Genomic DNA, 23,682 nt, shown 5'->3' with positions numbered 1-23,682 from the left:
GAGTGCAGCAGACTGGAGGAAGGAAGAGGAATGGGGCTGGAAAAAAACAAGCCTGAGCGCGCGCACACACACACACACACACACACACACACACACACACACACACACACACACACACACACACACACACACACACACACACTGTCCCAGCCAGGCAAATGTAGAGCTTCAGAGAGAGAGAGAGAGAGAGAGAGAGAGAGAGAGGGAGGGAGAGCGAGGCAGTGGGAGCGTGAGGAGAAAGCCGAGCAGAGCTGGAGCTGCCTGACAGTCCAGAATCAGGGTTTACAGCAGTTTGATCCTCACGAGCATCTTCAACAGACGAGCTCCTCCAGCTGCTGCCAGCGACTCAGACAGATGTGCAGGACCTGCAGACGACAGGATCACACTCTGGTTAATTCTGATCCTCACAGATGGAGAATCTTGTGGACTTCAGAGCTGCAGTTCACTCGAGAAGGTTTCAGACGGTTAAACGTCTGATTTGTGCCTGGAACCAAAAGGGTCGGATGTTTTTTTGACTGAACTCTATCAGTGAGTTTAAGTCGTTTGAAAAGAAACGTTTGAGTGATTTCTTTTGAAACGATGAGTTATCTGGATGTTGTCGATGACCTGGAGAGCTGCTGACGGGCCTTCAGGATGTCTCAGGAACTTCAGGAGGCTCCTGAATGATCTCAGAGGAAAATAAGATAACAAACATTTGTTATCTCACCTGGAAGCTGCACCAGCATCATCACTTCAGATGAAGCAGACGACTGAGGAGCTGAGGACCATGTTTGGAGATTCTCTGCTTTCATTTGGTAAATCAACATAAAGGTGACGGGAGGATTCAGTCTGATTAACAGACCCTGTTCAGATCACTGCTTTGAGTCAGAAGAGGATTTGAACCCTTCTGACTTTGGTCTGAATGAACTGAGGTGGATCTGAGGACTGTCTGCTGCACATTTACCATCAAATCTACTTTTGCCTTCAGGACCAAACGGCAGGATTCAGCTTCAGAGAAGCTTCTGGAGCCACTTAACGGAGCCGGTGAGTGAGACAAAGCACCTGGTGGTTCCCTCAGTGGGAGGAGTCCTGCAGGGTCGCTGTTTGGCTCCTTAGACTGAAAATAAAGACACATTTTCAATTCCTCTAGAAATTAAGCCAAATATCTCAGATATCTGAAACGCTGCCATCTTGTGGCGTGATTCAGGCGATGGAGTCGTGACGTCGTGGTTCCACCGATACGTGTTCTCGATCGTGACGTCTCTTTTATATCAGCTAAATAAAACCAAACTGATCAGAAACACAAACATCAGTGTTTCAGAACTCCCCGGACATTTATTTAACATATACTTTAACTTTTTGTCTGGTCCATGTCCCATCTGCTAACACGGAGGAGGCAGGATTTTATAGCCTATACTACTCGTCTTTATTGATTTACCTGAAAACTACTGGATGAAGCATCAGAGAAGAACTCTTACATATTCTGGATCAGGGGGCAGATCCAGGAATATATACATATATATTTATATGTAGTACTTGTAGTATTTTCCGAGGTTTTTAAACATTTAAAATATTTTAAAGTCGTTAACAGTTGAAACTTAATTTCCACTTTTATTCTGCCACACCGTCGTTACTGATGATTAAAGAGAAACAAGAGAACTTGACAACAATTGAATGAATAGAAATAGTTTTTGGAGACCAAACCTGTGAGATCGTGTAAATAGAGGCCGACCTCCAATGGGAGCAGTTGGGAAACAGCTGCAGCGGCCGTCGCCTCCTCGCCACCCACACCCCCGTCGCTGAGAAACAAACGCTGAAGTGAAAGAGGCAGATGATGACCGTCTCCGTCACTTCTCTCCTTCAGGGTCACGTTCTGCTGCCGGGTCTCTGAGGACGGTTTGTGGCTGCAGAGCTCCGCTGACTTCTGGTAAGTGTCTGAGTGTTTTCCAGGGCTGTGGTTTCCTCTTTTCATGGCTCGGATCAGTGAGAGAAACCACGGCCGCGTCAGGACGTCGTGATTATGGTTGAGTAATTGCACGGCAGAGTTTTGGAATGCTTCAGTGGAAGTTTGTGGAGCTGCAGCCGGTTCACCAGAGAACTGAAACTTCTGAGGACGAAGGTGTTTTTCCTTCAGATTCCTTCAGTTCATTTAGAGAAACTCTCCACTGACCCTGCAGAAGGAAAAGATATAATTATCTTCTTCAACAGAGCGGCTCTCGTCTCCTGAACCCTCCATGAACTCAGAGAAAGGTTTTATTAGTTTGGTTTCCTCTGACACTCCTCAGCTCTCTGCAGACGAACTGAGAGAAGACAGATATCGACAGTTGCCCACAGATCTGCAGAAAAACCTGCACGATTCAAAACATGGAGAAATCCTTTAGCTGTTACATTTTTTATTGAAGTGCACGGAAGCTACTTCGATCATCAGAGTTTCTCTGAATGTTAATTGTGTTTTTCTTTGAGGCAAAATCATTGATTATTAATTCAGACTTTGATTGTTTTTTCATCTCCATGATCTAAAGCAGCGACTCTTTTCCTCTTGTCACAGATCTGTCACACATCCAGGACGACGTTCCACCATCCAGGACAAAAAACTCCTCTGCCGACTCCAACAAACATCGAGGAAACTTTATCCGTCCACTTTTGATTAGAGGTTAAGAAGCTGCGGAGCTGCCAGGCTGCAGGAGTTTATAGATTTAGAATCTTTTCAGTAAAAAGACCAAAATCCATCAGAAGTTTTAAGTGCAAAGTGAGTTAGTGTGTTTCTATATTATGAAACTTGTGTAAAGTCGTGAGCATCCAGTTGTGTGTTGTGTGTGTCCAGACGCTGCAGTGCTGCGACGGGCCGCTCACCACCGAGCTCCTCAGTCATTTCCTGTTGCTCAACATTTGAGAGGAGAACAGATCAACCAGCAGGATTTGAAACGACAACACAAAATTAATTTCCAGCAAATAATTCTCATGGAAAACCAGCGGAGCCGAGCCGGAGGTCAGAGCCGTCAGCTTCTGGAACGTGTTGCTCTGATTGGATGATTACTGGACTGGGCTCTTCTTCTGTTTTCATGTTAAAGTGTTTGCACAGAACCAACAGAGTTTTCTTTGTCAGGAGGATAAAGTCCGAGGGACGCAGAGAAACAGGATTTTCCTCATGACTGAACGCACATTTCTGGATCTTGGATTTCCACCATAACTTCCTGCAGAGGATCATGGGAGATATAAAGATGCAGGTGCTGACGATACGCCGATGATGGAATTCATTATCTTTTAAAACAAACTGAGTCAAACACAGAGGATGAACGGTTCAACAGTATCTGTGTGACATGAGAAGTGAACGGGACATTTTTCTAACTTCTCCTCAAGTCGTTTTCTTGTTGAACAGTTTTAGAATCTGAGTTCTGGAGCTTCTCTCTGCAGTTGGACCACTTCATTATCATCCGGCAACGATCCAGACGACCTGAGAAACGCTTTGTGCCACTTCCAATGCTCCCCGGAGGAGTGGCGGCGGGTGGAGGGGGGCGGGGCGGGGGCAGGATGTGCCTGCTCAGGTGGCTGGGCCTCCGGCTGTGGTCCCGTCGGGGGACCCTGGTGTTCGCGCTGCTCTGGTTCGGCTCCTGGTTGTTCCTGAACGGCCTGGTTCTGGTGCACAGGAGCATCATGTCCGACTACTGCACCGATGACAAGAGCAAGAGGATCCTGCAGAGACTGGTGAGTCCCCGAGCACCAGAGTACCAACTCTGCCCAGAAGTGATGTTACTGCTAAAGTAGAATAATGTTCACATCACTGACACATTCTGACCCTGGTGTTAAATCCAGATGTGCAAACATGTGGCTCATCATCTGATGAGTGTCTGACGACTTCACTGCCACAGTTAACGGGACGGACACATGCAGAGCTCTCGCTCCAGTTTACAGACGAGACACTCGTCTGTCTCCTCTGTCCAAACTGTGGTTCTCCTGAACGTTACAGTAAACGGGGGGGGGCGGGCAAACAGAGGTCAGTAGCTCTTATAGACCTCACTGCCTTATCCAGCGCAGCATCTACTGGTGCATTGTGGGTAAACACTGATAACAAATAACTCTCCTCTTCTTCCTCTTCATTTTCAAGAACCATGACTCTTGTTTTTATTTCTCCTCCACCTGGTTCTTCCAAAAAAGTCTTGATCGCCCCCTGGTGGCATGTATAGGGAATAGGCATAATGAGAAAATACAAAAACATAAACAACATGTTTATGATCATGTTTGATTTTATTTAGTTCTTCGATGAGACGTCATGATTGGATCTTTTCCTCTTTATTGTGATGAACTGTTGTTGTAGATGTCCTGCGTCACACAGGCTCATATCAAAGCTCTTACAGATCCAAAGTGGAAACTGACGAACTCCCACATGAACCGTCCAAAGTCGACAAACCGTCGGTGTTTGCTGAAGCATCGACCGCAGAGCAGCTGACGGAGGGTTTGAGTTCCCCGAGGCTGATGCGGCTGCTCAGGCGCAGTAACGCAGAACAGATGCACGTCTGCTGAATAAAAGATTCTCTGCACAGCTCGTCTCCGAAAAAAACTCAAAGATGAGATTCAACAACGGAACCTTGTGTTGTGTTCGCTGACCGACAGATAATCCCACTGTCGGCGCTGAGGTACCGGATCACCAGGTGTGAACTGAACTAAGGTCCGTCAATCATCCTCTCCTCCTCCCCTACGCTCATCCCTCCTTCAAGATGAAGGGATGAATGGATGGATGAATGGATGAATGGATGGATGAATGGATGGATGGATGGATGGATGGATGAATGGATGGATGGATGGATGGTTGGATTGATGGATGAATGGATGAATGGATGGATGAACGGATGAATGACTGAGATTTTGTGAAACCTAGAGCCTCGCTCTCGATTCTAATGACAGGGTGAAGGTGCTGAGATAAGCTGTAAACGAAGGATCACTGAACTCTGGTTTATTCCTCCGTCTCACTGTGGATGTTGATGTTTGTCCGTCCACTGTGTCAGAGACGAGCTCCTGAGGGACAAACTAAAAATACACTGTTGGGAAACTGCTCGTCTGGAAGCCGCTGCATCGATCGCAGTCAGAAAACGAAAGCTTGACTTTGGGCTGACGGAGATCGAAGCTGTAGATTTGTCTTCTGACCGAAACACGGACTTCATGTCAGCTCCGTGTTTTCTGTCCAAACGAGTTCCTGCGTCTGCATCAGAGTCACACGTTCATCTGTTTAATCACCAATTCACCTTTCTTTCCTCTATTCATTCTATTCATTCATCTATTCATTCATCTTTACTTCTATCCATCTATTCATCTATTCATTCATCCATCTATCCATCTATTCATTCATCCGTCCATCAATAGCTGCACCTTTTCTTTAATGGAACCCAGAGTGGAGTCATACGCTCTGTCTCTACGTCCTCAGGATCCATCCCACCTTTCTGTCCTGTGCCGCTCTGCACACCTGGTTTCTGTTCCAGCTCCGATCTGCATGTTTCTGGATGAACATCCGACTCTTTACGGTCTGATGGCTGATGTGTAGTTGGTCTCAGCCTGTCCCTGCATGTCTCTGGCATTCCTCTGCCTATATATGGTCTGACTCTGCATTTGTATGGCCTCCCTCAGGTTTCTGATGCTGCCTGGTTTGTTCTTGAACAGCAGCCGAGAGCTCCAGGTTTATCTGAAGTGCAGCTCTGTGACTCGTCAGGAATCTAACCTGGTACATTTATGTGTTCACGACCTTCTCCACATGCAGGACGATAGGTCAGTTCTGTCAGATATGATGATCAAGGCAGAGTCTCCATCTTCTGTTTCCCTTTAGAACCTGCGTCATCGACACGAGGAGGGAAATTCAGGAAACTTCATATTTTTAAAAAGCGTTCAATCATAAATAAAAAGTTCACAGCTGTTACACGTGACGGTATAAAGTTGTGCACACAGTGCACGGACACTTGATTATCTTTGTGAACGTCCTCACACTGAAAACAAACCCGACGTTCGACCGTGACGAGCTGAAGAGCCCGAGGGCGTGACGGTCCTCGTCTCTGGTGACGGAGCGTAACGCTGAAGATCCTTTCTAGTGACACGGAGAGATTCTTCAGTGAAAGCAAAGTTCTGCAAACCAACAGTTTCAAATGGAGTTAACGTACACGGTGCCCGTTTGAGGAGTAGGATTTAAAAAGAGGAAATACTTTACATGATAGTTGAACATATTGGTTTGATCAGAATCAATCTTATTACTCTGACAATGGATAAATGATAAATGAAGAGAGGTTCAAAGTGCTGACGGAGGCGGATGGATGGAGAGTGTGGTTCTGAGCTGGTGATGAAGTCAGCAGCTGATTGATGGTGAGAGTGAAGCTGAACTCCGACACTAACATGTTTGATATTTATGACACGTCGACGGAAACATGAAACAAAGCGTTTCACCTTCAGGTGAATTTCTATAAACAGATTCTTCAACATACGGAAGCTTCTGGTTTGTGTTTCTGGTTTGATCGCAGGTGAACGGACCTGCTGATAGTGTGACTATGTGCTGGTCATTGTCCCCAGAGGATAATTCATCATCAGCTGTTTGTCTCCTTCAGACTGTTTTAGAAGTTTATCATCACGTTCTCACATCGTCTTCGTGGCTTTAGACAAACTCTCAGAAACAACCTGCAGCCGCGGCCACTCGCTCTCCTTCAGAGTCTGAAGCTCTGAAACAAACCAGGTGTGAGCGCGTCCTGAAGATCACACACGTGTCACTCTGATGGTTTTAACGATGAACCTCAGAACGTTCACACCTGTAAACAATGAAAACTGCTTCAGTCTAAGTCTCCGCAGCTTCTCTGAGTGTTGGAGGATTTGCAGAACAACATCCGATAAGAGAGAAGAGAACAGCTGCAGGAAACATGACGGCTCAGAGCAGATGTTCGGTCATCTGTTGGTGTCGGTCTGATTTCACACACATCTGTCTCCTGCCGTGTTTCCTGAAGAGCTGCACAGTGATCATGATGAAATATGACTGTGGTTCAGATCAGCGTCAGAACGACTGAGAGGAAACCACCTGAACATTAAAGGGACAAAACTACACTGTAAAAACTGTGTCGTCTGCTGATCTGTGATCAGCCACGACTGCTGCACGCTCAGGAGGGGAAGAGAGAGAGAGAGAGAGAGAGAGAGAGAAGATGACGAGAGGGTCTTTTCAAAAGAGAGCGAGATGAGAGCTGCATACCAACGACGAGGCCTTCAGGGTCACAACGAAGCCGTTTGAACTCCGTCAACAAGGCTGCTCCTCTGCTATTCTCTCTGAAGCCGCCACTGACCCCAAAACAGTCGCTGAGGAGAACAGTGAGGAGGCCCGGGAGGAGGAGATCATTTTCATTTCCATCTTTCTGACAGAAATATTTTAAATGAAATGAAAATCTCACGTTTACTGAGTCGATGGGCTGAAATATGCAAATAGACGTGTGACGCGATGTTTGAGGGACCCACAATGCAAGTGTTGTTAGAAGAGTGTGTGTGTGTGTGTGTGTGTGTATTTGCATGAGAATCATAGATCAAAATCAGCTGTGTGTAGTCACCTCTGTGTCTGTGTGTGTGTCTGTGTGTGTGTGTTTGTTGGTCAGTGCACATTTGCATGCAGCTCGCCTCTTCCTCACGCTCTCTTTGGCGTCTGTGAGAGTTCTGACAGGTTTTAAAGCTCGAGGCCAAAACACAAAGTTGATTGTAGCTCATGAAGTATCCAGCCTCGCTGCAGGACGCTAACACAACAAGCTGCGCGATGAAGAGCTGCTCTGTGTGAGGTGTGTTACTGTGACAGTCTGGTGTGGAACAACTCTGGGCACCATGTCTCAAACTGTCAACGACCAGACAGAGCGAAACGTTTCACATCCATCTCCTTCCTTCTAGAAAGACATTGCTCTCAGGTCCCTTTTATCATCCATCCGAATTCTGAGGTTTCCAATCTGAAACTCTGCTGCATGGCTGCGTCTCGACGTCCATGACAGTCACAGAACAGAACATGTCACACCCGAGCATGAAGGATTTTCCATTGTTCGACGAGCTCGGGGCTCCAGGACGCCGAGGGAGGCCCCTGCCGCTGACAGGAGGAGAACCTGTGTATAAACTGATGGCGAGCTCGGGAAAAATTAAGAAAGTGACGTAAATTATCTGCAATTTGTAGTTAAAAGGCGAAACCGGAAATATTTCTGATCTTGGCAGAAAAACCTCTGAATCAACATTTCTGATCTGAACCAACTCTTTGTTTCTGCTGCTGTTTTTCATTTTTACTGCAGAGCTGCAGCCGGCAGACGTGTTTCTTTAACCACTGTTATTATGTGTTTTCCCCGAGTTCATACATAAAGTGATGCCTGCGGAGAGAGAGATGGCTGTGTGTGTGTGTGTGTGTGTGTGTGTGTGTGTGTGTGCGTGTGCGTGTGCGTGTGCGTGTGTGTGTTCTGCTTCACTTCAGGCCTGTTGGCAGCGAACACTTAAGTTTTACTGGATTTATTTAAACTGAACTTGGAGGCAGTTTGTCTTCAGCGGGTGCTCGACACCTCCGGGTCGAGTCACTGCAACAGGTGACGATGCTGCGCCCTTCACACAGCGACCGTCTCCCAAAAACTGAAATATCACCAAGTCTGTTCCAAACCCTCTCCGCCCACTTCTCTCTTCGCTGCTCGGAGGACAAAACTCCCCGTCAGCTGTTTCCTCTGCTCTCCTCCGACTTCAGCTCCAACACAATTACAAAGTGAAATCAGTGTGAGAGCTGCTGTTCATCATCTGTAAAACAACAGTCACCTGCTCGTCCAGCGGAGGAGCAGTGGTGCAGACTGAGTTGTGGCCTGCGGCTGTGGACTCACCAGCTGTGAGATCAGCCCACACTTCCCCTGAACTAAACCAGAGTTCAACTGGTCCACCCACGCTGTGTGTGTGTGTGTGTGTGTGTGTGTGTGTGCATTGTGTACGTGCAGCAGTGAATACGAGCCATTCAGCCCACACCTCCAACATTTCACAGTCTATAATAAAAGTCACACTGTTGTTCTGGTGCTGCTCAGAACAACAGGAGCATTTACGAGGTGTTGATTTTCACTGTACATGACTGAACATGACCTTTGACCTCCTGTCACCGGTGATTGATCACTTGTTTCGGAGCTGCGGGTGACGGTGACGCTTTTTAACCCGTATCGCTCTTCATCAACCCACGTGGGAAACTTGCTTGTCCCTCGTCACAGAACAGATGTTTGGGTCCAGTGTCTTTCTCAAAGACTCTTCTGTCTTCAGCGTCTCTGGAGTGTTTGGCCTGTAGGGGGCACTGTGAAGCTGTTTATGTCCCGCATGTGTAGGATCTCCAACTGTTCATCATCATCATCATCATCATCATGTGGCGTTAAAACACAAGTAACGTGCTGCAGAGATCTGTGGACGCCAACGCTCGAGCAGCAATGTGGAAAGAGGAAGTCATCTGGCGTGTCCCCAACAAAGCCTGAGACCCTAAAGGAAAGAATCCCTCGCTCTGACGTCTGATGAAATGTATGGAAAGAATTGTGGTGAGGCCGCTGTGGTCTGGGACACGCCCACAGTGGATCCATAACAATGTGCATACAGACGCGACGGAGGCACCAGTGTGATGCACATGGTCATTTAACATCTGGAGAATCACAAGACCTGTTGCAGACTATTGTTCCTGAGGTTCACTTCTGTCTGAACAAGCATCGGCTCACAGAGACGGCAAATGTTTCGGAGCATTTTCAAGAATCCAGTTTGGTTTTTGTGAAACCAGAAGTAACCATAGAATTCTCCGATAGTATTTTCTGATCCGAGCCCACGTCGCCACAGACTTTGGCTTTTTAACTTTACAGAACTTTTACATTCAGAGAAAGACCCATAGTAATATAACGTTTATGTATAAAGTATGTAAATATAAAGTATGTAAATATAAAGTATGTAAATATAAAGTATGTAAATATAAAGTATTTAAATATAAAGTATGTAAATATAAAGTATGTAAATATAAAGTATGTAAATATAAATGTCTCATTCGAGGGTAAACAAAACAAGAAGTCGTACAGTTTAGCTGAAACACGTGAAAACATCTTTTCAGTTTCTAACAACAGATCGTTTCACCTGAATCTTGAACACTGGAGCTTCAAGTTTAAAGTCAAACTTTAAACTTTAAAAAGCTTTAGCTCTACAGAGAACTCTCTCAGATGAAGTCAAACACCACTGAACTCCTTTAATTAGTTTCCAGAAACATGCTTCAGGCTCGTGATCCCTGAAAAACCTTAACGACTTCGGCAAGTTCAGACAGAAACTTTCAGTAGTTTTCTACACAAACCGTTCGACCTTTGTTTCCGTCGCTCTGCCGCTGCTGCTCGCTCAGTCGGCCGAGGCCTTCAGGCTCAGTAGACACAGGAATGTCATTAAGGCCTTTGAATGTTCCGCGTGTGTTCGGGTTTTACCGTCGTGGAATGTGATGGTGAGAGCGCGACAACAAAGAACTTCTTTCACCGCGATCGAGACGTCGGAAACGTCTCGGCTTTCTCTGACCGCTCCGAGGAGGAAGGAAATGGATTCACAGGAAAATGAAACCAGGTATCAACCGTGAATATAGAGGAGTCTCCAGTCCTGGTTTCAGATGGAGTGAAGAGGGAAAGGAAGGAAAGGAGGGACAGAAAGTGGAGGAAGGCGGCAAAAAATGAAGGAGAGAAGAATAAAAGAGTGGGAGGAACAAAGAGAAAGAAATTAACAGAGGAGATTAAAAGAGAATAAAGGGTCGGCTGGGAAATCAGGAAGAAAAGAAAGAAAACGGGATGAAGGTTTAAAGAATAGAGACGTTAGAAAAACATTTGAAAGAAAGAAAGAAGAAGAGAAGGATGTGTGGAAGGAAGAAAAGATTGAAGGGTAAAAAGACTGAGAGAATCATTTTGTTGACAGGAGACGTTCCGCTCTCGGTGATAAGTACACACGTGTGTAAATGAGCTCCAGCTGTTGGTTGGATGCTCAGATTGGTTCAGGACCAGAGTTCACCTCCAGATCTCGATGTTTCCGTCCTCTGGAGGGAAGTCGGCCAAAAAAACTCTCTGTGAATCAGCTGCTCCGAAAACATCAGATTCAGACGATTTAGTTTTAATGGATTCCACGTTCTTCATCTGGACGCCGCCGCTCGTGACGTCCACACCGAGACAGAGACGATGTGTGAGAGCTGGACGCCTCCTCTGCAGCCACGGGTTGGAATGTGAACATCTGTCCACGTGGAGACGGACATCTGGTGCGTCTCACATCACATCAGCAGCTGGATCGATACAACACATCCACAACTACCAAACTGATTCAGCGTCGTTTATCTCATCGCTCTGAACAAGTGATGGATGAAGTGAACGCACAAAAACAACCAAGAGTCATGAAATCAAAGCTCAAACGGACAAAAGTCAACTGGAAGAGTTGAAACGTCGTCAGAGGTTGAAATAAAACTCTCATGACTCTGTCAGGGAAAGAACTCCTGCATTTTAAGAGGTTGTGGTTTAGGTGAAGACTGAACTTTTATTTCAAACTGCTGCAGAAACTTCAGGATCAAAAACTGGATGATCCATTTACCTCTGAATTAAAAAACAGAATTCTGTCTGTTCCAGCTCATCTGAGTTCAAACCACAGAGCAGAGACGATGTTTCCACCTCACAAAGGCTGCTCAGTAAATACACAACTTAACCTCATGCACACACACTCACACACACTCACACACACTCACACACTCACACACACACACACTCACAGTAAGATGATCCTCTCCTGTTGGGGGGGTGCACTGGCTGCAGGGCTGAGGAGGGAGGAAGCAGCTGGAGAGTGTGATGTGATGCAAGGTGGAGAAAATCCAGGGACTTAGAGCGGATGTGTGAAAGCTGCTGAGCTGCAGATGTGTGCAGATGTCCCAGTCCGCCGGGGGAACTCCTCCACTCCTCCACTCCTCCACTCCTCTGCTCCTCTGCTCCTCCACTCCTCTGCTCCTCTGACAGGAGATCCCACCGGACGAGGAGCTGAGAGATAAAAAGGAAACAAGACCCAGTTCAAAGATCATGAAAGATTTTCATCCATCATCTGTGAGGCTGGAGCCAATCACAAGTGGGCTGTCAATCACAGACCTCCCCTCCCTCTCCTGTTGAGTCACACACACACACACACACACACACACACACACACACAGATGTTCCAGTTCTCATTACAGATGTTTCCGACACCAACAGGATCCTTCGAGCCTCCACAGCGATCGTCAGGCGGCCGTCGCCAACACGTCCCTCAGATGAAGCGACTCCTGTGGACAGATCAGGTGCAGCTGGACGAGCTGGGAAGTGTTAACATTCACTCACATCTGGATTCACGGAACATCTGCAGATGTTTACGAGTCAGGAAACAGACCAAGAGCTAAATGTTCACATTATCTAAAGCGTCCTCTTCAACGCAGGAGGAGTTTGATGGTGAAGAGATGAAAAGTGTCTCATCTGTCTCACGTCAGGATGAACGTGTCTGTCCTCCTCTCTTCTTCTTCTGTCCACCTTTCTAACGAAGCTCATGTAGTTCACATTAAAGGGAGCGGATGTTTCACGCTGGATTCACACAGCAGGTGTGTGTCCAGGTCTCTGAACTTCCCTCCGACTCATGTTTGTGTTGGAATGGCGGCCCAGTGAGAGGATTAGCCGCTTAATCCCAGAGCGGTGCTAATCCCCGGCCTGGTCCCTCGCACCTCCTGGACGCTGAGCCGCTCAGACACTTCACAGGCTGCGTGTGCACGTCACCGTCGTACGGTTTGTGTGCTCATGACTGCGTCCGCTCAGATGTTTAATCATCTGCTTCACGTGAAGAGAAACTGAAACACACGTGCAGACACACGTCACATTGAGGCAACAGGAAGAAAACTACAAACCACGACATGAGATCAAAAATCATTTCTGTTCTGAAAGAGTCTCTTCATATGAAGAACGAGAATTATTTTTGTTTCCTTGTTAAAACTTTGACTCTTTACCAACATTTCATGTCCAGCTGCTCCCTGACGAACCTCTGTGTGTCCCCCGCTCTGTCCCTCAGTGTCTGGAGTTCGGCGACGGCTCGGTGACGGGGGACATGTGCGAGGACCTGTGTGTGCTCAGCTTGGTCGAGTACAAGCGCTGCCTCTACTACGAGAACGGGAAGAAGGTGATCGAGGCTCGGTGGAGAGGAAAACCCATCATCCTGAAGTCCAAGCTGGAGAACTTCTCCTCCTATGAGCCTCTGGGAATCCTGGACTACCAGGTGACGCCTGCGCTTTGATTCCAGCCACTAAACTCAGATCAGAAGAAATAACGATCTCAATCTGTCCCTCTGTTCGACAGGACACAGCAGAGGAGCTCTCCCCTCTCGATGTGGTTTTCTACGCCACTCTGGAAGTAAGTCACATCAAATCCTCGGCATTTGGCTCAAACACAAATGTGCTTATCTTACAGGCCGACGTAAATACTTCCTCTGATGCCAGGTACGGAACTCGCTGGGGCTGGCTGAAGAAGACGAGGATGAGGAAGGAGGAGGAGGAGGTAACAGCTCTCTGGCCAAACTCTGGGGGAAGAAGCTGAAGAACCAGGACAAGAGTTTCTCCAGAGCGGAGCTGGCGTCCCTGTGGTCCCTGCTGCAGCAGGAGGAGTACACCTTCCTCAGGTGAGACAGCTGACATCACTTCCTCCACAGAAAACTCCAGAACACTGACCAACTGTCAAATGAAAAGTGAGACCAGGCTCCTAGTTTTGGACAAATGTTGTTTTTATGATTCCATGAATCATTTGTTCATCTGAAGACGAGAATAAAAAGAAACCTGGTGAGACGAAGATGACCTGCTGCTTATCTGTGTGTGTGTGTGTCTGTCTGTGTGTGTGTGTCTGTCTGTGTGTGTGTGTCTGTGTGTGTGTGTGTGTGTGTGTTACTTAGGTTTGATATGAACACAAACTGCAGTGTACAGTAAAAGGTGATGTCGTCCTTCAGACGTCTCTTCTAGAAAATGAAAACATTGTCTTTAGATATTGTTTCTCTGAATGTCCCTCAGAGTCCTGCAGGACCTCAGCGTCCACGTGGCGAAGGTTCTGGGGTCCTGCGGTCATTTCTACGCCGTGGAGTTCCTGTCTGCCGGACACGCCTGGGACCAGAACATCTTTTCCCTGGAGGACGTCTCTGGGCTGCAGGGTCAGGACCAAGGCGGAGCCCGCGGGAGGTGGACGGCCCGGGAGATGGTGCATCGCATCGCGCTGAGTTTTCTGGACATGGTTTGGCACTTTGACAACGACTTCACCCACAAACTGCACCTGTGCGACATCAAACCGGAGAACTTTGCCATCAGGACGGACCTGACGGTGAGTCCACGTCTCGGTCAGAGGCCGCGAATAAAGATGGACGCCAGGACAGCTCCCTAAAGTGAAGCCAAATCACGTCCTCTGGAAGGAGGACTGTTTTAATTCTAGATTTCGTTTGACATTTGTAAGGTTGTGGCGATTGACGTGGACATGGCGTTCTTTGAGCCCAAAATGAGGGACATCCTGGACCAGAACTGCAGCAGTGACGACGACTGCAACTTCTTCGACTGTTCGTCCAGATGCATCCTGAGCAAACGCAAGTGCAGCCCCCGACGCCGCAACAGCAACCTGCAGGTGAGAGCACACGAAGGTCTGATGCTCCGTAACGACCCAACGTGGTTGAACAGTCAAACGGATCTGGAAAAGATCTGCTCTTCATTTAAGAAGCTGCGTGAACGTGGGTAAGAACAGCGTTTGAGTTTTTATCTCCTGCAGTAACTGTTTGTCTCTCTCCTCCTCCTCCTCCTCCTCCTCCTCCTCCTCCTCCTCCTCCTCCTCCTCTTCCTCCTCCTCCTCCTCCTCCTTCATTGAACACGTGAACCGAGGCCTGTACGTGTTCTCGCTCCTGACGAGACGGTTGAGAAATGAGAAGGTCGTTGGTTCGTCCCAGACTCAGTGATCCATCTCTCACAACATTTAATTATCAGTCGAGCGACGAGTGGAATGATAATGACTGATGGGGGGGGGGGGGTTATTACTTTATCACTATATTTAGAATGAGGCCATAAATTAAAGGGATGATTTGATTTTATGTTCTTTATCATTTTTGTCTCCATATAATTAAACATTTAACACTGAGTCATAAATTCTGTTTAAAGCAGAAAATCAGCCTCAATAAACAAATAATAGATAACAGTGAATATTTGTTATTAATTTATTCTACATTAACATTACTATAATTATAATTATTATATAATGACAACTCGAAGTTTTGAGTACATTTTTATACTAGTATGAAAATGTACTCAAGTTATGACCATTAGAAATGGGTCAATAACTAAATACTATTAAATAAATACTATATTTACGACCAGTTTATATTATTATTATTATTATTATTATTATTATCATTTTACATTTTCACTCGTCTGCACGTCGGACTCCAGGAAGAACCTGGGACATAAAAGAGCTGGACATCACCGTCATCACCATGACGACGCCGGACGGACTCTCATCGCCCGGCCGGCTCCTGTGTCCCATGACATATGATACGAGGTCCCCTGCATTCAGGAGGACGTGTGAACACGAGACGAGAGAAAACAGATTTCCACACAAACACGTCAAACGGACGAGACGTGAGATAGGACGAATCCAAAACAACAAGAAACGAAAGAATAAAAAGAACGAAGAGAAAAGATAAAAGAGGAAAATGAAAAATAGTAGAAGAAGTAACAGAGGAACAAAAGAGGAGAAGGACAAAGGAGAAGACGAGTGATGACCAGGACAGTGATGATGACACGTCCTCCCTCGTTCTATCCCTTCTTTCTTTTCCTCTCTTGTCTCCTATTCCCTAGTTCCCTCCCTTTGTCTTCTTCCTGATAATCTGGTTTCCTTTCCTCTCCTGTTAACTTTGGGCACTTTTTCATGTCCTCCCTCCATCTCTTCTTTCGCTCCTTCTTTCTGAACTTTTCTTTTTCCTCTCGTCTTCAGGTGATATGTGAGAAGATCTTCAGACCCTGGTTTTCTCCGACTCTGCTCGGGGCCAAAGCAGGGCTCCCCCTGCAGGTGAGATGCTTCTATGAATATTAAGACCGTGTCCGTCAGTGAATTACAGGTGTCGCTGTCTTTCAGGTGGAGCTGCAGCGAGCTGTGCAGGAGTGTTCGGAAACAGACGGAGGTTTGGAGGAAAAAGAAGAGGATGCAGCAGGAGGAGCAGAAGGAGGCGGCAGAGACGTCCACCAGCGTCTCCTCAAAGTCCTGACCCGCCTCCTCCATGATGGAGGGGCTTCAGGTGAGCGAGGAGGAGCGCAGGAAGAGAAAGATCACACAGCACTGAACTTCTGAGGAGGTGGAGGAGATCAGAAAGTCTCACGGTGGAATCCAGGGAACCTGCAGGAGAACCCAACACACAAGACAGAGCTGGTGTCCCTCAGGCCTTTTCTGGACATTATGTCCTCTAACATTTGGACACTTGACTCGTCTCTGAGGTCTTTGAGACTCTAGTTCTCTGAGAAGAATCAGGAGACTTGAGTTTGGAACTGGACCAGACACAGTCTGAGGCTCATGTGATCTCACACACGCTCCCGTCTCTTCACGCTGCAGGTTCTGGATGTCCACATACTCTGTGTCCGTCTCTTGGACGTATGCACCGCACAATAAACTAGATTTTGTTTTCCAGATTTCCTCCCAGTGAATCTGGAACTATGCTCCTGGGCCTGGACGCTGGGACCTGATCAGGAACTTACAGTGGATCCTGGGTTTGTTCATGTTTTACTGAACCAGTTGGTCTCAGATTCAATAAAACGTGACACACGACTCCTCTACGATCATTTAACTTTGACTTTACTGAATGTCCTGTGGGTTCTACTCGTTACTTGGTCTGTGGGGATTAATCAGAACTTTTTGAAGGCAGGTAACTTATTCTAGACTCAAGCTGCTGAATTAAACTCATTTTATTTAAAAAGATGATTTGCTCCTCATTAAATTCAATATATTGATTTGAGATCATCCTCATTAATGGTGAATATGAAGCCAGAGGCCGTTAGCTTAGCTTAGCATAAAGACTGGAAACAGGGGGGTGAGTTAGCCTGGATCTGAAGTTCAGTGACTGAACCATTATATTATCACTGAACCACAACAGCGACTGGACGTCACTGATCATGTTTGTATTTACATCTGCAACCGGTCTGAATCTTAGTTTTACAACTGATCAAGTTAACATTTGTTGACATGAAGAAAATAAAATCTGAAACGATGGTTGAAGTTTTACTGAGTTTCTTTTATTGAGGATGCAGATTCATATTTCACATTTCCTCTCAGACGCTGTGCGACAATATTTTCAGGCCAAAGAAACGTTCTCTGTGTGAAGATCAGTTTTTCATCTCCATTCCTTCACTTGTTCTTACTTCCTCCCTTCTTCCTCTCTACTTCCTTACTTTTTATAGAATGTGATGTTTTTAGAAGTGTGGAGAGACTGGTTTTAAAAAGTTTGGCCTGTTGAACTGAGGACCTGAGGATTTTACTGGAAAGCAGAACCGACGGCAGAATCTCACGCTTCCTCGGTTTCCTCTTCGTGAAGCAGCTGCGTTCATGAGCTCAGGAGGGAGATTCAGACTCAACCAGTGTCGTTCGGTCTCAGGTTAAAGTTTCATCCTCCGTCTCCATGATCACGATGAAGCCCAATATTCATCTCCAGCAGACTGAGGACATACACGACTTCAGTCACAAGTAAAGTGTGAATGTGACGGACTCAGTGTCATGCTGAAAGATTTCTGCCATTCAAGATTCTCCTTCCTGTCCCAACTTGCTCCCCTTCATGCAGGAGGAGACAAGTCTCGTGGCCGCTGCTGGAATCCGTCACGTTTGCCAAAGTAAAGTTTATTACAGGTCGATGATTCTCTGAAGGTTGAGATCACATTTATCATGTTTGTTACTGACGAAGCTGCTCGGGCCAGAAAACCTGATCAACCACAAAGTTGAATCAACAAGGTTCATGATCTGGTTCGAATGATTCACGCTCAATGAAACAGCTTGTTTGTTTATGTCTCGCTCTAATTTACGAACACTCTCTCTCACATCAGCTCCAGATGTGAAGCCTGAAACCATCAATGTGAAATGTGTCCAGCAGCCACTAGGGGAGCCACAGAGCCGATGTTCATTAACTCTTAAACAAACTTTAAATCAACGACAGGAAGAAGCAAGAAGAGAAAGAAAGAGTGTGAGAGCACAACTCTACGAAACATCAGTCCTTCATCCGGGACAGATGTTTTATAATTAACCTGCACGTCCCCCACGTCCCTTTTGTCTGAGACCCCAAACTCCCTCACAGACGTCAATAAGTGTTGTTAACAAAGCTGCCACGTGTGTGAACATCCCTTTAGCTCCGCTAATTAAAGGGTCATTTCACTGAAAATCAAACATGGCGTCCCGTCCTCTCGCTGCAGATACGAGTCCAGATTTGTCTCCTCTTCAGAATAAAGGAAATTTAAATAATTTACCAGAAACACACAGTGCACCTCGTCTGCTCCGGTGACGTCTTGTTCTCATGACGGTTTTAAAATCGGACTCTTTTAATTCCCTGATCACAGCGACCAGTTCACTCATCGTTCAAGCTCTGCTCCAATTAAAGAGCGCGAGATAAAACGTACTCAAACTGAACAGGGTCTGAAACTAATTTCACACCGTGCTGCTTCTGAACTGGGAGCATTCATCTGAGCTGTGATGAGGAGGAGAGAGGAAGGTTAAAGACAGAGGTGAAACACTGGCTCGAGTCCGAATGATTATTAATACAGAATCACACGTGTGGAGAATGACGACATGTTTTCTGATTCTGAACATGAAATCAGTAAATCCTGCAAACACAAAGGCCACACGCCGGAGTCACTAAAATAATAATAAGAAGAAAAGACGGAGATGACGTTCAGAAGATTCACGTAAACAGAAACTCTCCTGTCGTCAGAGCTGAATCTAATCCAGCAGGTTAAACTCAGAACAAACCCGTCACCAACAGGAAGATGATTTCAGGCACATCTGCAGAACATCGTCTGGACAAAAGCAGCTGAACCTCTTGATTTATAAATTAACAACGTTGACACCACCTGCTGAGATTATGGAACGAAATAAAACTCGACAACCTGTTTTATTTCGTTCGTCTCTGCTGAGTCCAGATGTTTCTCCCAAAAGTGAAGCCAAATAGTCTCAATCGCCCCCTGGTGGCTGGTTCCAGTATAGCTCATAAACCCGGCCTCCTCCGTGTCAGCAGATGGGACATGACCCAAACTCAAGAGATGGTTTCTGTTTGGTTTTAATTTGTTATTTGATGTAAAAACGGGCGGAGACGTCAGACTGATTGTTTGAGCACTTTCGATACCGCGGCTCCAGACCATGATCGTCACTGTACAGGCCACGCCTCCAAATGTGCAAAATGGCAGCGTCTGTTTTCGTGAAGAAAGCTGAGACGTGTCGTCCATCTTTATTTACAGCTTCCAAACCAGAGTTGGAACGAAATGAAAAAAGTCAAAGGAGAAACTCTGTGGAACATCAGTCGCCCTCATTCAGTTTGTATCAGAGCTTCAGTTCACGTGTCACTGCCAAAGAAAACCCACAACGCAGGAAATGTCTGTGTGTGTGTGTGTGTGTGTGTGTGTGTGTGTGTGTGTGTGTGTGTGTGTGTGTGTGTGTGTGTGTCCATGCAGCAGTATCTGATGCTCCGGCCGGCAGCAGTCTTCACATTCCAGCCTGACGGAGGACGGGCGGAGAGCGACGTCTCCGATCAGATAAATCCAGACAAACAACGAACACGGGAGGAACTCGTCTCTTCAGAGCGTTCACGTGTTTTCAGCTCCGACGACATCGAGCTCAGAAAGTGTCGAGAGCAGCTGTTGATCAGGTTTTATAAAGTTAAATCTGAATAAAAGCAGAATCACGTTCTTGAGTAATTATTATTTAGCTTAGCTCAGTTTATGAAGACACAAGGAATTTGCTACTCACTTAACAGTCGTGTTGGATCTGTACGAGAACCACAGTGTTAATGTGTTTGTAAGAACCAGATTATTCATATTATAGATTATTAATCTGCAGGCTATAGGGGGAGGTTCCAGGGGCGGGTCCAGGGGCACTGACTGAAATCTGATTGGCTCCTCCAATGTGATATAAACTAACTAACGATAAATCTGTTGAGAAAGTTGAATTGATAAAATAAATACACAAAGTGCTAGAAGAAGGACGGATTTAAGAGGAACCTCATTAAATCAGTGCTGCTGAGGTTCTCCTCACTACGGCTTCATCTGCCCCGAGGTCGCACAAATCAATCAATCAATCAATCAATCGATCAATCGATCGATCTTCCAGGTCTCCTGCTCGTGCTGGTCTAAAGAAGATCGAGCTCCTGGTGAAGTCTGGAGAGAAGGATTCTTTCATCTTCACAGAGAGAACGAAGTGGATTATTTGAGCTCGTCTGCTGATGAAGGACGATAAAGACAAATGTTTCTGCAGCAAGAGAAACAGAAAGGCTTCATGGGAAAATTAATTTCCCCATGATGGATTACAGCTTCGGGAACAAATGACTCATCTGGTGGAATGAGACCGAGGCAGAGGAAGATTTCAAAGATAAAGAAAAAGGGGTTTTCTGGCTCCAGGCGAGTCCTGAGAGTAAAATGTTAAATTCATGTGACGATGCAGGAGATGGAGCGATGACGACTCTGAATAAAGATGGTCGTCATGTTTAATTACTGTGAGGTCACCACCACGTCCAGTTCACTGGTGCTGTCCTAGGTGGACAGATGGACGTCTCACCTGAATCCCACGTCGTAGATTTACTTCAGCACAGAGAATCTTTCTCCTGCTTCACATCCAGCAGCTGCGGAGCAGAGAGACGTTCACAGGGAAGCTTCCTCCTCATCAGGCCGCTTTCTGAGGGCGCTCGCTGAGATGAAGGAGAAGTCTGATGAAAAGAAAGTGAAGATCAGAGGAGGAGGCTGCGAGCAGAGGGGAGATTAAACCACAGATCAGAGCCCTGGAAACATTCAGGCTGCTTCACCCACCACTGGAGGAGTCTGAGCAGTTTTCCACAGGAACCAGGAGAGAATGACTCCACGTCTCACTGTCACCGTCAGCAGACAGTTTGTGTCTCCAGCTGCAGTCTCACGTCTCCTTCAACACAACAACACTTCAGTGCTGCTCCGAAAGTTACTTCTGGTTTCTGTCACTTTGAAAAGTCTGCAGCAGCAAATACGGAATATTTGTCTGAAACAGTAGAAAGTAAGATACACGACTCCTTCGTTCATGTCTTCTGTATCATTGTCTCGGAATGAGACGGAGACAGAATGAGACAGAGACAGAATGAGACAGAGACAGAATGAGACGGAGACAGAATGAGATGAAGACAGAATGAGACGAAGACAGAATGAGACGGAGACAGAATGGGACGAAGACAGAATGAGACGAAGACAGAATGGGACGGAGACAGAATGGGACGGAGACAGAATGAGACAAAAATACAGACAGAAAATAATGAGGTGAAATAATGATCAGAGGTGAAATCTCAGACGCTCTCTCTCCAGAAAACTCTTCAAAAACCGACAGAGAATCTTTTTATATTCTAAAACTTCAAACAGTCGGAGATGAGGTTGAATCTCTGCAGACGAGGACACTCAGAGTCTCTGTGGTTTGTGTAAAAGCTGGTTGACAATTGTTTCTATCACTAGTTTTACAGAACTGTGACACTTTTAGAAGAAGAAGAAGAAATAACTCAAACTGACAAAGTCCAAATGAGAGAAGAACTCATTTTGACTGTAGACATGAAAAACCTTTGTCAGCTCCTCTGTTCTGCATCTCGTCTTTAAGAGAAAGGGACACGAATAATAAAGAGCTCGTCAGAGACGTTGTTCTGCTGTGAAACTCTCGTTCTGTGGATCTAAAACCAAACCTCTTACTCTCAATACGTCTGTTGAGTCTGAACTTTCTCTGATTTAACTCAAACAAGTCGACGTCGAATCTATTTGAATAATTAAACAAGTCGAGTCTCAGGATCTCCGACCAGAACTTCATCTGCACTTGTCCGCTAGTTTGTAGCACGACACAAAGACTCCAGGACGGATTCGCTCCAAACTTGGGCCACTGTCTGTCTCAGGGGACGACGTCCATGTTGATGTTTGATGGAGAACAGGCCCAGATATCAGCGGCTTCAGTTTCATACAGAGGTGGAGTCCAGGAACACACAACGAGTGTGAAAGCAGAAGTTTTTATAACAGAGAGATTCGTCCTTTTGTCCTCGACTATCAGGGACTCTTTTGTCCTCTTGTCTGCCTTTTATACGTCTGCATAAACAGATGGACGAGGACAGAGAGGAATAAAGGAAGAGGGTGAATTCATTTCAGACCCGTGGGGACGGCTCGATTGACGAGGAAAAAAGAAAAATAAAGACGGAGCAAAGTCAACGCCCGGAGGACGGACTGAGGCGTCTCCGAGTGAAATGTCAACAGACAAAAGAGACGGCCGAGGGAGAGAGACCTGGAGACCGGAGAGCAGCAGCTGCCAAGAGCTGCTCGGTCCAGAGTTTCTGGGTCAGACGAAACCTTCTGTGGTCTCATCGCTGAACAGAAACTGAAGCTTCATCTTTGTTCTTCAGCTCTCGACGTGTTCCCGTTCAGACTCAAGTGGTGAATGTGTGTGAAACACAAGACACAGCTGAACACACAAACCATCTGGATATGAGGCTGCTGTGAGTCAGACGCAGAGAGAGGACAGAGACTTTATATTTATGGTGGCGTCCTCTGGTATGTTTTATTTTGAAAATGTTGCTAGGGTTTCGCCTGGCTTCCTTTTTCCAGCCTGTAAAACTGAGACCTCAGCAAAAGATTCTGTTTTAGTTTGAAAACTCCGGGATTGTTCCTCGAGAACACGTCCCAAAGTGTCCATCAATCGTCCACTCACTCAACACTGGAGAGGACGGTGTGAACCTGGAGCTTTAAATGTGAATATCAGTAACTGAACGAGCAGCAGTTCACCTCTCGTCGTTACCTCCACTCGTGCTGAGGGGACACAGGACATTCTCTCTGAGCGCCAACTCTCAGCGCAGAGTTAGAAAACCTGGTCACGCACTCGAGCTAAAGCACAACGAGCTAAAGCACAACGAGCTGGTGCACAGCCACGACTTTCCCCTGGTTTCTGTCCCACACAAACAAAAGAGTCTTTGTGTTCTGGACGGATCTGTCCTCTCTGCAGCCAACTGCTCCACACAAGGATTTAGGAATCAGGCAATAAAAGTAAAAAATAATGAGGCAGTCCAGAACCCCCCCCCCATAGACACTAAGGAGCTGGACCCATTTTTCACAAGCTGCTGAAAACTCTGGTGTTGAAATGTAATCTGTTGTCGTTACGTCCAGTTCCACGGAGACAGAAGACTCTTGGATCCTCTGGTCGGAATCCTAACAGCCTCCTTCTCTCCAGCATCAGTGGAAACCCGAGCTGATCAACTGTGACTTTCTAAATGATGCTCAGATCTGGGTTGTGTTAGTTACGCATCCCGAGGGGGGAGGCCACGTTCTCACTGGTCGAGGGAGAAGGAACCTGTGAGCCGAGGATTTTAGGAAGAGATGATTCTGAATGGATCGGGTGAACTGAGTGACTTCATATCTCCAACAAACGTTCAGACTCATCCATTGACCAGTAATTTAAGTAAATGTACTTAGTTACTTTC

The 23,682-nt window shown here is 46.3% G+C and overlaps 1 protein-coding gene and 1 long non-coding RNA gene across 9 annotated transcripts; one reads left to right on the top strand and one right to left on the bottom strand.

Moving 5' to 3' along the window:
- Window positions 1–156: 156 nt before the first annotated feature.
- Window positions 157–17,240, top strand: dipk1c (divergent protein kinase domain 1C). Of its 8 annotated transcripts, none has more exons than XM_069512352.1 (11): window positions 157–794; window positions 968–1,023; window positions 1,844–1,906; window positions 2,528–3,684; window positions 13,036–13,239; window positions 13,320–13,373; window positions 13,460–13,638; window positions 14,021–14,324; window positions 14,454–14,618; window positions 15,975–16,049; window positions 16,116–17,240. In XM_069512352.1, the coding sequence occupies exons 4-11, from the start codon at window positions 3,460–3,462 to the stop codon at window positions 16,326–16,328; spliced, it is 1,419 nt and encodes a 472-aa protein (XP_069368453.1). In that variant the 5' UTR covers window positions 157–794; window positions 968–1,023; window positions 1,844–1,906; window positions 2,528–3,459; the 3' UTR covers window positions 16,329–17,240. The 8 variants fall into 8 exon arrangements, with proteins under 8 accessions (XP_069368453.1, XP_069368452.1, XP_069368451.1 ...); XM_069512351.1 differs by having other exon boundaries at window positions 157–1,023; window positions 2,528–2,632; window positions 2,804–3,684; XM_069512350.1 differs by having other exon boundaries at window positions 157–1,023; window positions 2,528–2,728; window positions 2,804–3,684.
- Window positions 11,449–13,035, bottom strand: LOC138405248 (uncharacterized). Its single transcript, XR_011238933.1, has 2 exons — window positions 12,321–13,035; window positions 11,449–11,990 (listed from the first exon to the last, which is right to left on the bottom strand). It is a non-coding gene; the product is annotated as an uncharacterized lncRNA (long non-coding RNA).
- Window positions 17,241–23,682: the final 6,442 nt, after the last annotated feature.

This window comes from Paralichthys olivaceus, chromosome 17 (genome assembly GCF_024713975.1).
Source record: "Paralichthys olivaceus isolate ysfri-2021 chromosome 17, ASM2471397v2, whole genome shotgun sequence".
In the NCBI taxonomy this organism is placed as follows: domain Eukaryota; kingdom Metazoa; phylum Chordata; class Actinopteri; order Pleuronectiformes; family Paralichthyidae; genus Paralichthys; species Paralichthys olivaceus.
The sequence above is the reverse complement of the archived record's forward strand: the minus strand, read 5'-3'. Positions and strand labels throughout refer to the sequence as shown.

Coding starts and splice junctions, on each gene's coding strand:
- dipk1c (XM_069512355.1), top strand. CDS start 3,460: ATGCTCCCCGGAGGAGTGGCGGCGGGTGGAGGGGGGCGGGGCGGGGGC. Junction 14,619..15,974: donor GCCGCAACAGCAACCTGCAG/GTGAGAGCACAC, acceptor TCTCGTCTTCAG/GTGATATGTGAGAAGATCTT. Junction 16,050..16,115: donor AAGCAGGGCTCCCCCTGCAG/GTGAGATGCTTC, acceptor GCTGTCTTTCAG/GTGGAGCTGCAGCGAGCTGT.